At 27.0% G+C, this 15,713-nt stretch overlaps 1 protein-coding gene across 2 annotated transcripts; it reads left to right on the plus strand.

Annotated features, from left to right (window-relative positions):
• Positions 1–12,831: 12,831 nt before the first annotated feature.
• LOC108833446 (uncharacterized) lies at positions 12,832–15,159 on the plus strand. 2 transcript variants are annotated; one of them, XM_056996216.1, is made up of 5 exons: positions 12,832–12,960; positions 13,781–13,888; positions 14,295–14,364; positions 14,481–14,702; positions 14,856–15,159. In XM_056996216.1, exons 2-4 carry the CDS (start codon positions 13,796–13,798, stop codon positions 14,690–14,692), a joined length of 375 nt encoding a protein of 124 aa, XP_056852196.1. In that variant the 5' UTR covers positions 12,832–12,960; positions 13,781–13,795; the 3' UTR covers positions 14,693–14,702; positions 14,856–15,159. The 2 variants fall into 2 exon arrangements, with proteins under 2 accessions (XP_056852196.1, XP_056852190.1); XM_056996210.1 differs by lacking the exon at positions 12,832–12,960 and adding an exon at positions 13,016–13,067.
• Positions 15,160–15,713: the final 554 nt, after the last annotated feature.

Consider the following 15,713-nt stretch of genomic DNA (forward strand, 5'->3'; position numbering starts at 1 on the left):
TATCGAAATGCCCAAAAGCCGTACCTAAGCAATGATATATGTATACGTGTAGAATCTTATATATTAATGTTAATGTGTCATGATTCCTGATTCAGTTGGAGAGACATATTCGTTGTAAGTTGTAACTAAGCCCAAATCATTAATTTACAGTCTTATATTAGAAGTGTTATTAACCAATAGCTGAAGTCTACGATGCAATGTAGAAGCAACTTTTCGATATTTTATAAGGGAGATTATTAAATTGGGTTTCTAACAATTGATTGTCATCGTCTGATAAAGACATTGCAAGTTAAAGGGGTCTATAATATGCATCTTTATTATTACTTTGATATTTAACACAGTGATCTTTTGTTTTTCTGATCGGAAAAGGGATCACTGTGTAAAATATAGAAGTAATAATAAAGATACAAACTAGCGCAAGTTGGCCTAATTAATAGTCTTGAAGGAGCTTTGGTTTCAGTACGTATAGCTCAAGTCTCACGATTGTATATGAAATATCATTCTTATTAAGAATTTGCTCTCTTATAATCTCTTGAGAAAATCACTAAAAACTCAAGCTCTCCAATACAATCTATAAAACTCTTAAATAATGCTACATGCTTGCAACTTCTTATATAGATCCTAGACAATTCCTAATCTCATTAGTAAAAACATTTTTAGATATTTCCTAATTCACTTAGTAAACCATATCTCGGTGGGATTAGGATAGCTTTCTCTCCAACCTATTTCAAACTTACTCCAATATTCTCCTCCTTAAACTTTAATCAATTTCTTGACAAATCTACCATGCCGACTAAACTCCTCATTTCCTTGTATCGAATTCTTGCAAGTGTCTTTGTTAGAATTTCCGCTTTTTGTTCGCTCCCTGCTATGTGATGAACCTTGATCAGATTGTTCTCAACATATTAATCATTTGAAGTGATAACTGTCTATGGATATGCTTGCTTCTGACCTTGAAATACTGGATTCCTAATGAGAGTTATTCCTATGGTTATAAAAAAAAATTAATGGGAATAGTATTTTTGAAATAGCAAGACATTATTCAATCCTTTTGTTTTGGAAAATAAAGCACATCTTCAGATTGGAACGCGAAATTATTTAGATCGTACGAAACAAGAATATCTACTTCGGAACTTGAACTATGGACGTACTGCAGGTTGATCAAGTGGCAGAGTTAACTCGTATCTCTATCAACTTGAAATATATTTAGATCTTCCTCGAACTTAAATGAGTGTATTAAATGATTATTCATAAGTCTTTTAAAACCATTCAAACATAGACCGGATCTTCTAGTGAGTTCGATAAACCTGCGATCCAATAAGTCCCATTTGCTTAAGATATTTCCACAGACAATACAGAAAATCTTGTTTTTAGCTAATTTCGAGACTGATTTATAATTTTCTTTTCTTTTCTTAATTTTGAATTGGTTCTTATATACTCAAGTTTGGTTTGAAATTATAGTTTTTTATTCGGTTTGGTGTGACTTTTCTTAGTTAAAATATTGTCAAGTATTTATAACTAGATATGAGTCCGTTGCGTTGCAACGGGTTTTGTTCGATATTTTAGTTTAATAAAAACATAATAAAAATTTATTTTATTATAATTTTATGATTTTTATGCATATGTTGTGTGAGATTTATTTTATAATTAAAAACTCTTTTCACACATAAGTTCAAGTTAATATTTGTATTTTATAATCATTGTTCATAGATCAATGTTGTAAATTTTGCAATTAGGATTAAAGAAGATACTATACCTAAACGTTTAAACTCAACACAACCCAAAATAAGAAATTGAATGAAAGGTAAAAAGAAATCAAAATCAAATACACCATTCGAGTCAAGGACAATATTATACATGTTCTTATGTACTAACTTAATGCTTTATTAAATAAGTTTTTAAAAAATTATTTTGCTAAGATTTTAAAAAGGAATTTTTTTTATAAATCTCCTATTTAATTACAATTAATAAATTAAATAAAAAAATAAATACTCTTTTACATTTTTTAAATTTTAGAATAGGAAAATTTGTCATATAACCTATTACAATTATATTCTCTTTAGAATTTCAGAAACAAATTGCTATCAAATAATTATTTCTAGTTATTAATAAATAATCTTAAAATTGCTTTTATTAACACTTTATATCAATACCACTTTTACACTTCTTTCGTTAATTAAAGAATTTTTAATATTATGTTCATCATCACACACTCTCTTTAAATATTATAAAATATTTTTTTTTTTACAATTCTCTTTTGGTTAGGACTTAGAAATATGATACAATTTTTTTTTGTTTATGATTTATTTTAGAAAAAAGGAAAAAAAACTATCAAATATTCTCTTACAGCTTTTAGGATTTTAGAAAAGGAAATTAATATTACTTAATCTTTTACAATTATATTTTATCTAGGATTTATAAAAACAAAATTTCTATCAAATAATTATTTCCAGTTAATATTAATTATTTTTAAAAGATGGCATTTTCAAAATTCGTTTTTTTCAATATCACTAATGTTTTTTTTTCAATTTGTATTGTTAATTAAATAATTGTTAGTATCATGTTTATCATTAAATTTTTAAATTAAAAATTACTATTATTATTTTACAATTCTCTCCGGTTAGGATTTAAAAGAAAAAGAAAAAAAATCTTGATTGGTTTAGATTAGAAAAGATTTTTTTTTAGAAATCTCTTTTATTTAAGATTTTATGAAAAAGTTATTTTCACATAATGTCAGTTTTGATTGACACATTCAAAATCTAATTTTTTAGTAACTGACACATGTCGCAATCATATCAGGTGAAATGTTTCAAGTTATTTTTGCTTTATATTTTTTTAACACAGAATTATTAAAACATAAATTTAGTTAATTATAAGAAAAATAAGATTATTTTACCTTTACATTTTTTATTTATAACTTTTTTTAATAAAGGAAAACTAATTATTTTATTAGTTTTTCCTTATGATTTTTATGCAACTATTTTATCTTTAATAGAAAAATATCTGTTTAATATATGATGTAAACAACAACATCAAAATTGGAATTTATGTTATAATAAAATGTAATAATGATAATAAAATGTTGAGTTGTATCAAGAAATTAAAAGAAAATACTCAGGTAATACTTTTCATGTACATACTATTGTGTTTTGTAAAAATAATATGTGGAAGCTTAAACCTAAATATAGATGTGAAATGTTTGTAGCTATTTTTGGTCATAATTTTTAATATACAATTATCTATTAGAAAAGAAAGTTAGTTACTTATAAGAAAATAATAAGAGTACTTTTACAATTTTCTTTTAATTAGGCTTTTACTATTAAATATTATTTATTATAAAGTTAGTTTTTCTCCATGTTTTTATTAAATAATTGAAATTGTGGGATTTTACAATTAGTTTGTTTAACATTTTTTTAAAAAGTTGAATTTATCTTTTATAATTCTCTATCTTTAGTGAGTTTAAGAATAAACACTATAATTTTTTTAAAAAAGAATTAACTTTCTAATACCTTTTTGCAATTATTATTTTTGTTTAGTCTTTTAAAAAAGAAATTACTATCAAATATTTTATAATATAGAATTTTCAAAGACTATGTAATAGTAATTTTCCTTTTCTAAAATATATAATGATTCAAAATATATTCTAAAATAATATTGAATAAATAATTCTAAATTTTATTTAATAGTGAAAAGTAATTATAAAAATTATTTAATAGTAATTGTTTAGAAACTTTCCTTTTTTAAAGAATTTTCCTTTTTTAAATCTCTATTAAATAATAAAAAGAGAATTATATCATATTTTTAACACATGTCACCATCTTAAAAAAAATTTGACACATGTCACAATCATTTTAATTAGTAACTTTGAAGAACCAAGCTTTATATAATAAGATGTTATTCAAAATATATTTACAATCTTGATATAATTATTTTAAACTATTTTCCTCATTTAAAAATATCTTAAAATCAAAATTATTTTAGTTTCTTTATTTTAACAAAAATTAGAGTCCTTCCACACATTTGTGCGGCTATTTTAATTTTATAAATATATAAATTTAATATTATCATAAATGTTAAATTATATGATTTTTATAATTCTTCAATTTTATTTTAAGTATCTTATTACATTATTAGTACATAGTGATATTTTATACATTTAACTTTTCTATTAATTATTATTATTTTTAAAATTTACACAATAAATTCAGAATCTGAAATAATAAATTAGAGATTTGTTTTCCAAAATAATATATTGAAGGTATATAGCGCTAGATATAATAGTAACATATGTTAATAATTTTACATTTTGAATAAAGTTTTACATAGTTTACAAAATTTAATCTATTTTAATGGTGAATGATAATTTATTTAAATGAAAATATTTTTTTTAAAATAGGGAAATATAAATTTTCCCAATATAATATAAAGTATAAAATTTATAAAAAATAGATTAGGAAATCTTTATGATTGAAATTTTTATTTTTAATATGTTTTGAATAATAAAATAATAGTTTGGTTTTATTTCGATTAAGGATGTTCAATCCGAATATCGGGTTGGTTTCGGTTCGGTTCGGTTTTTTCGGTAGTTTTATTGTTCTTCCATATTTAGTGTTCATCAAACTAATATGTCTTCGATTGAACAAAACTCTGTTTGTTTGAAGATAAAAAATAGTTGTAAATACTTTCAACTAATTGTTATCCATCAAATTTATAATCTTTACTTCAATTTAGTTACTCTTAAAATAAGCAAAAACATCAAAAAGGAAAAACTAAGAAAATAAGAAGCCTCAGTTGCAGTAAATTGTTACTTAATTATTGTTCAAGTGATTCGAGTGATTTAATATATAGGGGATATGTTGGGTGAACATTTGTAATTGTAATTGTGGACCGAAATCTATTTTGAATTTATGATGAGTCTGATCGATTTGGGCTTAAATTTTTTACACCTTGTTTATATTTATAAGAACTGTAATGTGGTCAATAAGTCATTTTTATTCCAAAAATAGGTTCTACAATTTTTTTAATATTTAACTTTCACATTGAAAATCATTTAATGATTTTAGAACCATCACCTTATTATTTCCAAAATCGAATTACTTTGACTTTACTCTTTCACATAGTTTTGAAAGATTTCAATTCGACGACTAAATTGATGCAGCCAATCCTGTTGCTTTAAATCGTTAGTATTTATATATATATATTATTTAATTCGAATATTTATTAAATAAAAATTCATATTAATATAATTTTATGATCATTTGTATCTTATTATTACAAAACTAATTAAGCTATTGATCACAAAATTTTCAAAGTTGGATCTTCAAAATTTTAATGATTTATAGATGTTTTGAAAATTAAAAATATAACATATAAGAAAAAATCTAAATATTTTTATTATATAGTTAATGTGATTATTTAATATCTTTTAATAATATAAAATTAAACAAAAGGAACTAAGATACAAAAATTGTTATCAAATATTTATTATTCGTAATCATTAATTTTCATATATATGTTAATCATATTAGGTAATTTCATAACTTTTATTTAAGGAAAGTTCAATAATTTGAATATTTATTTAATAAAATTTCAATATTAATACAATTTTATGATCATTTTTATCTTATTATAACAAAACAAATTAAGTATCACAAAATTTTCAAAGTGGGATCTTAAAATTTCTAATAATTTATAGACGTTTTCAAAAATTCAAAATATAACATATAAGAAAAATCTAAATGTTTTTATTATATAGTTAACGTGATTGTTTAATATCTTTAATAATATGAAATAAATAAAAAAGAACTAAGATACAAATTTTTTTATCAAATATTTATTATTCATAATAATTAATTTTCATATATATGTTAATCATATTTGGTAATTTCGTAACTTCTATTTAAGGAAAGTGTGAGATTTTTTTCTTGTACATTATTTATCAATTCGATAGTTAATTTAATAAAAAATGTAATACAAGTTAAGATGGACCAACATATTTTTCTAAGAATATTATATTTTATATAGTTATTTATTAAATGAGACTTCATAATCATATGGTTCTATGATCAGCACTTATATAATAAGTTTATAATTTATAAATGTTCTAGAAAATTCATTGGAAGTTTTAATATTAAAATATTTATGGTATATTTTAATCTATATATATATTTTTTTTATTATTAAATGATATTTTTACTCATATGATTTTAAAATCATGTGTATCTTTTTATAACAAAAATGTTAAACCTTTATTCATTAATTCTAACATAATAATTTTAATATTTTAATCATTTATTGTAGTTTTTTAAATTCAATATATAACATATACGAAAAAATCTAAATTTAAATTTTGTAGCTAATTTGATTGTTTAATTTATTTTAATAATATAAAATTAAACAAAAAATGATGGAGGATATATAATTTGTTATCAAATCTTTATTATTAGAATCATTAATTGTCATATATATATTAGTCATTTATGGTAATTCCGTAGGTTTTATTTAAGAAAAGAAAATAAATAAATCAAATTAGACCATTCACTTTTTCAATTTCAATCTCATCATGCCACATCAGATTTTTTAATCATTCAATTGATTGACACATAGGATAGGAGTTTATTTTAATTACTAACAATTTGAGAATCTAATTTCTGAAATGTTCCTCCTTTAATATATAGGGAATAGGGGATATGGACATATTGGGCTGAACATTTGTAATTTTAATTGTGGACCGAAATCTATTTTGAATTTATGATGAGCATGACCGATATGGGAGCTTAAATTTTTATCACCATGTTTATATCTATAAAATTGTAATGTGGTCAATAAGTCACTTTTATTACAAAAACATGTTCTACATTTTTTTAATATTTAACTTTCACATCATTGAGAACCATTTTAATGATTTTAGAACCATCATCTTATTATTTTCAAAATTGAATTACTTTGACTTTAGTCTTCCACATAGTTTTGAAAGGTCTCAACTGAACGACTAAAATTGATACAGCCAATTTTGTTGCTTTAATTCGTTAATATATATATATATTATTTAATTTGAATATTTATTAAATAAAAATTCATATTAATACAATTTTATAATTATTTGTATCTTATTATAAAAAACAGATTAAGTTATTGATCACAAAACTTTCAAAGTGAGATCTTCAAATTTCTAATAATTTATAAATATTTTGAAAAATTGAAATATAACATATAAGAAAAAATTTAAATGTTTTTATTATATAGTTAATGTGATTGTTTAATATATTTTAATAATATAAAATAATAAAAGAACTAAGATAAAAAATTGTTATCAAATATTCATTATTCATAATAATTACTTTTCATATACACGTTAATCATATTAGGCAATTTCATAACTTTTATTTAAGGAAAGTGCGATTTTTATTGTCATTTTTAAAATTCAAAATATAACATATACGAAAAAATCTAAATTTTAATTTTATAACTAATTCGATTGTTTAATTTATTTTAATAATATAAAATTAAACAAAAATTGATGGAGGATATATAAATTGTTATCAAATCTTTATTATTAGAAACATTAATTGTCATATATATATTTGTCATTTATGGTAATTTTGTAGGTTTTATTTAAGGAATTAAAAGAAAATAGTAATTAATATCTAGCGGAACAATCATAAATGCTTCTATCGTAAATATCACTAGATCAACTGGGCGGGTCTTTATTTTTATGATATATATAAAATCTTGATAAACAAAAGATTAATGGGTACAATCTTTACTACTTTAGTTTATTATGATAAATAATATTAGAGGCTGATTCGCGCATCCACATGGATATTGGGCTGGTTTTTGTTTTTATGATATATATAAACATTTCAGAACTTTAAATTGGTTGAACGAAATTGTATTGCTTATTGTTTATTATTTAAACTTTGTATTTCGTAATTGTATCACCAGAAGCAACAACTATGAAGTGTTCAACGAATCTCCATTCACCAATTGGAGATTTCGTTTCAGGCGAAACATCAGATTTGTTTTGCAACTTGCGTGTATTTTGCCACCCTAAACACACGAAATTAACAATGATCAAAATTGTGCGAACAGATAAAACATATCTTGACAATTTAGTAAGGTGATGACTTACTATTTCATCAGCAAGAACACATTCTAGAGTTTCCCCTCCAAAACTTGTGTTCGATGTCCATCAATGGAGTAGCTTCACTTGCACTTTCCAAGCATCTTTATGTGGTTTCACTTTGTGAACGTCGACATAATTTTGATTGTTTTCCATCGTTTTCTTTTTGTAAAGTCTGAATGTATGTGTAGAAAAGAAGCGTAAGAGATGTATATATATAAAGCGAGCAAGGTTGTTTTGGAAAATGATTTTATTAAGATTAAATGCTAAGATTTCGTACGATTTAAGCAATAATATATGTGAGAACATTTAGGAATAATTATGAACTATAAAGATATGACAATTTAGTAGTTATTAAACTTTATTCTAATTCGTGGTGATCAAGTTTGAGATTCCTGATTTAAATGAGGAGATACCCACGTCAAATCTTTCTAAAATTTATGTACAAATATATAAATTAGTTAAAAATTGCTTGATTTAAATTTATGTGAAAATATTTAGGACTAATTAATGATAACTGAGTTGCTATTAATCTCTATTCTATTTTCATGGAGATAAGTGTTGAACTTTTAATGAGAAGATCCCCAAGCAAAATCTTCCAAAATTTTAGGAATAAATATGTATATACATTTTTGATAAATAATTATGATGAACTTACAGTATTTACAAACTTAGAAAACTAACATTTAATGATTTCAGTTTTACTATTTTTGTTTATTGTTTAAACTATGTATTTCGGCTCTGTATCGTGTTATAAAGGCGTTTGTGACCCGTAAACACGGTAGTAAGAATTTTACAAATATTTATACTTTTGTAACTTAATAATTCTTTTACTTAATAATAGTGTTTCACTCTTAAATACACATAATAACTCATGAGGTGAATCACTTATATAGTTATCCTATATTTTTTAAATTATATATCAAGAAATTTTGCGAAAAGTGTTTAAAATATACCAAAACAGAAAATATCATACAAAATATATATTTATATAAATAAATTACATTTTTTTCTTTATTATTCAAAAATCTCTTCAAAAGTAACTATAAATAATTTTAAATTTTTTTTTAACAAATTAATAACAATCATACAAAATCCAAAAATAATGTTAATTGTACTTTGGGCCATAATAATCTATGATTTAAATTAAGCCCATTATTATTTTTCTTAATATACTACTATCCATTTATCCAAACAACATTATATTTTTTTACTACTATCTATGTTTTCAAACAAAAGCTTAAAATATACTTCTACTTTAATAAGATAGATATCATATAGTTTAACAAACAAATGTATATTTTTAATTATTACAAAATTGATGTTACAATTTTACAAATATTTCTCTTTTAATATATAGGGGATATGTCTAATTAAAATGATTAAGGGTCAAAATATGAATATCAATCTGGTTAGACAAGATCTGGAATTGTAGTTAATTTATTTTAGCTGATTTTAGTGGTAGAATCTGTAAAAAGAAAATAAATTACAAAAATGAAATATATAATTTATTCTAAATGTAATAACTAAATCTGTAAAAAAAAAATTAAATCTGTAAATAAAAGGAAGTACCAAAATATATTTCAGTTTAAATAGTATAGATGGTGCTAACATGAACTGAAGCACAGGTTATCCAGCCGCAGGACACAGCTCGTAGTAGCGTACGATTACCGGCAATAACCCCAACTATACCAGGTAGATGGTGTTTTACGGATGGCTCCTGGAAAGAACATGAAAGGTTTTCTGGACAGGGCTGGTACAGTACTTTGGAAGGATTTGATGGACTGATGGGAGCAAGGAATACGAGAGCGAGTAGATCGCCATTGCACTCGGAAATGGAAGCTCTTATTTGGGCAATGGAAAGCATGAGGAATTTAAGACAATACTCAGTTACTTTTGCAACGGATTGTTCTCAATTGGTGAAGATGGTTTCGGAACCAGAAGAGTGGCCAGCCTTTGCAAGTTACTTAGAAGACATTATCTCTTTGAAGAAAAGCTTCACAAGATCTGAGCTCCTTCATATACCACGAACACAAAATAAAAGGGCGGACAGCTTAGCACGTAGTGCCAGGAAGCAATCGTCTTTTGTCGTTCATATGGATACGGAGCTTCCAGTTTGGTTTACAGAGTCTATATGAGTCTGTGTTTGCTGACAAAAAAAAAAAAAAAGTATAGATGGTGCAAGCAGGTCGCACGCTGCCCGTTTATTTTTTTCTCTAAAAGGCATATCCCAGCCTGCCGTGTTTTCCAAGTTAGCAGCAGTATATATGTCTATGCATATCTAAAACTAGGGGGTGGGGGGTTAAGGATTCGAGAAGGTTTTGAAAATTTTAAGATTTGGTGGAATTTAAAGGGTTTTGTTGAATTCAAGGATTTTGATGGGAATTTGATAGGATTTGGTGTAAAGATTTAGCTAGAATGCTTGTGATTTTTTGAAACACGATATTTTGCCAAAAATATACTATATATGTTCTAAACTTTTGAATTCTGCTAAGCAAGAATATACTTGAAGAAAATTCCTATGGTAAAATATGTGCTGTTGTGTCTTTCACTTGTGGAACTTTTTGTTTGTTACAATAACCAAACAGAGAGAAGAAGAACTTCAAGGTCTGAGTCTAATCACTCACTTACATAGACTCAGTGGACTCAAATAGTTTGCTTGATGAGAAATACAGGAGCTGACATGAAATCATTTTACAACTTTTGCCGAGCTGATGAAAACATCCACAAGTATCTTCTCTACTTTTACGAGCACACAGTAGTTGCCTTGAGATTTCTATTTTGAATCTGGATTCTCAAGATTTCAATTTCCAGACTTTGATAATCACAATTGTTTGCAGCTCAAACCATTGGTAGTCTTATACTTTTCATTAACATTCTTTGGCACTTCTCAGACTCTTTGATCATAGGAGCTCACTGCATTTTCAAATATAAATACAAGTGAGGCCAATTCAATCTCATTGCATCTTTGACATTTGTACTGAGTCCTTTTTTACACGTTACACTCCATGACAAGCCAATTTTGTTTTAGCTAGTAACCAAAACCATGAGCAGAACACCCGTGAACAGAAAAAAAAAGAACAACTTTCATACTTCAGTCTCTTGATCTTCTGTCCTCTTTCACAGCTTTGTTGAACATAGATTGTGAGTTCTTCTTCCTGTTGATCAGAGATTTTGTCTATGCCTAGCTTTGTTGATCCTTAACAGATAGTAGTCCATCTCTTCTTGACACCATTGCAACAGTTATGGTGAATTGCTATTTCACACTAAGAAGAGGATTGCTTATGTAGCTTTTCTCGTTGAAGGTGCTAACACCACTTAATCCATTACTAGAATCCAAATGTTCGTTTAGTGATCGCCGCGTTTAGCCGTAGCAATCAAAACTAAACCTTTCATCCCTGCAACACACGACACAGGTGAAACACCTTTCTCGTTGAGGATTGCGAAGGTGATATGTCGCACATCTTCTTCTCGTTGAAACCTTCGTTGTTAGCTCATCAAAGGAACCATCTTTCAGATCGATCGATGATGGTGAAAAAAGTGTGAGTTGATTTTTTTTTTCAATTTTTGATATGTTTTCTTGTCGTAAATATAAACTAATTGGTTTTTCTTAAATTCCATCTCTTTGAGTGGTATTATTTTGAAAAAAGATAAAAATAGCACAAAATTAAGTTTTTGTCAAAAAACAGCATCAAAGGAGGAAAATGACCAAAAAAGTTTTATTGAAGTGTAAATATGCATTTATAACCCTGAGTTAATTAATTTAAAACTTAAGGTTTATAGTTAAGGGGTGGAGTTTTAGGAATGTGTTCAAATTTTTAAAAATAAAAAATAAATATTAAAATTTTCAAAACAAAAATGTGTTGTTTTGGTCATTTTATTTTTTGAGTGCTATTTTGTGACAAAAACTTAAAAAATGTTATTTTAGATATTTCCCTATTATTTTCTATTGAATTTAAATGGTAAATGATAGTTTTGAATAATCTAAAATAATTTTTTATGAATCTCATTGATGAAATACATATTTTCTGATAAGGGGTTTATTTGATTGGATTTTTATAAATGTTATATCCAATAGGGCAATTGCAGTAGATAGACACAGAACTAATAGAAATTAGGAGAATGGTATTCTACTGTTCGACTTTCTATTATTACCAGAGTAGCCCTATACGCTAGTAATAGTAGTCTATACAACCTGAGACCCTACTTTCCGTAGCATGATAGTGTAATGATGAGAGGCTAGACAAATAAATCACGTAATTGATATCATGTCTCTTGAAACCAGATTTTTTGGTTTATTTTCAGAATTCATGCAAACAACCTCTCAACTCAATTATTAGAGTACGAAATTGAAGATTCAAGAGTTTCCTTTTTTTATTGACAGAGAGTACGGAGCTGAAGCTGTTGCAGGGTCATCCTATTCCGAAGTTCCACCATGGTATCCGCACGGCTTGTAGATTTTCCGGAGGAACCGGACAACGGAGGAACCAGATGCACGGCTACGTATCAACTTGTATTTCGGTTAGGGGCATCAACGTAACTTCTCTCGTGTTCCTCACGTTAGATACCCAAAACTTTTTTTCCATGCATACTTACCTAATTAATTATGTTTCATGGTTTTCTACCACATTTGGCCTATCCAATAAGAGAGGATTTGTAATTTTTTTTATAAATACCTAATCCAATAAGAGAGGATTTGGCAAAACCCTAAATTTTTTATGAAATCCCTATTTTATGAAATTCCTAAATCAATAAGCCCACTAGAATTCCTGCCCTTATAAATAACTGCCTCCGCCAAACTTTCGTTCCACGTCTGAATTGTTTGCCAACCGAATCAGGTATGTCACCTTTTCTCTGCTCTTATGATGATTTAAGGTCGAGAATGTTGGTGTTTGTAGTATTCTTCATACTTTTATTGCTTATTTTTCGGATGAAGAGAACTTTAGTATGTCCCCATCTCCTCATACTTCGTTTTTCAGTTTTAATACTCTGATTCTTTCAAAGTTTTTTTTGATTGGTTTTGAAGCAGATCCGTAAACTTGGTTTTGGAACTTTGCGATAAGCCCCATCTCTTGATAGAGATTGTTCTGATATATTATTATATGGCACTATTATTCTTTTTAGTAAACTAGTATTGAAACAAAGTTTTCTGTTTTCAAACAGAATTTATAAATTTGACATGGTTTTGATTTGTTTTATGTCAACATTAATTCTTTTGTTTTTTTTGAATTTACAGTTGATATGAACGATGAACATTATATTTGTTTAGCAGAGTTCACCTGTACCTTTGTTTGTATGTTTTTACTCACAATGGTGTAGACAAAGAAGTTTATATATATAAATAGTTTCGAATAAACAATGGATTCACATCCACAACAACCATCTAACTGTATTCCAATGTCCATGAAATGAAATATGTTGACCAAAAAAACTACATTCCAATGTATAGTCCAACTTTCAAACTTCTGATTAACTCTAGCTTTTGATTTGAAGAAAAAATCATCTACATGTTCTTGTCATTGTGTTAATGATTTTTACAGTTTCTCTCTGTTTCGGTCTCTTTACAATAAAACTGTACGTTTTGTACATAATCACTGTTTTATGATGGATCATTTTTTTCCACGTAATTCAATTTGTGTTAATTTTAACTCTGTGCAGTTCTTCAAATACAAAATGTCTCAAACCAACCTACCTTTTAAAGATGGTCAAACTGTTGAAGTAAGATCCTTTGAACCTGGATATCGTGGAGCTTGGTTTCGGTGCAAGGTAATGTAAATCGACTCTGTTTCTTTAGGGAATTAATCCATGAAATATTTCAAATATGCATATTTAATGTCTCAGCATATAAAAAATACCAATTATATCATCAATACTCAGTTTCATGAAATTCACCACATATTACGAGTCTCGGAGTCTGTATGAGAATCAAGGGTCTTCCAAAAGACCCTCCCTCCAGTTTGTTGCATCAATCTTTAGAGTTTGCTTCTAGTATTGAACCATTGTACCCTTTCAATTCAAGTTCAATGCACTGGTTTCTAGTACAGGACAATATATATATATATATATATATATATATATATATATATATATATATATCATCAGGTTATAAATGGCTCATATTGTTGTACAATAATATTAATAGCTTTGTGTTTTATCTTTAATGGTTAATTAGATAGTAAGGATATACATAGTGGAGAGGAAATTGTACTACAGCTTAAAGTATCTTGATTACGAAGAAGAAGGTGAGTTTTATCTTCCTTTGCATATTTTATTTTTGTTTAACTAATATCATGTTACCTTGACAATGTTTTGAAATCCTGTGCATGAAGTTAGTCTTGAAAATTTTATACGCTTACAGAGATACATGAGCAACAAGTCTTTCAGCGGTTTGGAGATGAGGAGAAAGAGTGGATAATGGTTCGACCCTCATACCCATCAGTCCATAAAGTCAAGGCTGACCAAGAACCTATTGACGTCGCTCATGGCTCTTGGAAAGTAGGAGACTTAGTTGATTGGCATAAAGATGATTGTTACTGGTCTGGAACGGTTTTTGGCAATCAAGAACAATGATGCATTACAGGTAGATACAAAGCATTCTGATGCTGTGAAATTTTTTGTTAGTTATTTAGCTCATTCTCTGCTGCTTGTCCTTAGGTAGGAGCGTGAAAGTGAAGTGAATATGATTTTTGAAGATTGAATATTCTTCAGTAAAAATCGATTATCTATTTTGCAGGTTGAACTGTATCCTCCACCATGTGGTGAAGGAGAGGCTTACAATGCTTTGAGCACGGACTTACGTCCATCATTGGAATGGTCACTTGAAAGTGGCTGGAAATAGCATTCTACGGCTAGTTTGTATTTTGATATGTGATTTCGATGTCATTTTTTAGATTTGTCCATGAACTTTGTTGAATCTGTAACTTGACTAACTTAAGATCTTAAGTCTTTATGGTCAGTTCAGATTAGGAACTTTGCACATGATTGGTTAAGTTTATTTTATTTTTTATTTTTACTACAAAATGCCATTATATTACTTATACATGAGATGATTTAGGTAATCAGACCGGAATACAACAACCAACAAAACAAATGTTCCCGTGAAAGGATCTCGATGTTCTATCTAAATGATCTGCAGTTCCATTCTGTCCCCTAGGGATATAGGTATCTTCAAATCTTAGACCCTGTTCGTGGGATCTTTTATGTCTTTCAACTCCGTCGAGAAGATCAGCCATACGTCAGGGCCCCCTACCATTGCTATTACCTCTTTGCAATCCATACCAAAGCATTGACACGTCGAATGATGCAATATACTCTCCATAGTTCATTGAAGCGCTAATTCTATAAGCAATGGAAATTCTCTTCGTCTTATATTTCTTGTACCCGTGAGCTGTGTTTGTCCATTGTATAATGAAGTATAGGTCCAAGAACCATCTACCAAAAAAATAAGTTCCAAGCGTTAGACTTAAGGCGGTATCACATACTCAAGATGTAAATCTGAGAACCATGCTTGACACTCTTTCAGCATATTTTATCAACTCCAGTGGGTCTCTTTGATTCCTATAAATAGCTTATCATTCCACAATTTCCAGAG

This window comes from Raphanus sativus, chromosome 2 (genome assembly GCF_000801105.2).
Source record: "Raphanus sativus cultivar WK10039 chromosome 2, ASM80110v3, whole genome shotgun sequence".
Taxonomy (NCBI): Eukaryota; Viridiplantae; Streptophyta; class Magnoliopsida; order Brassicales; family Brassicaceae; genus Raphanus; species Raphanus sativus.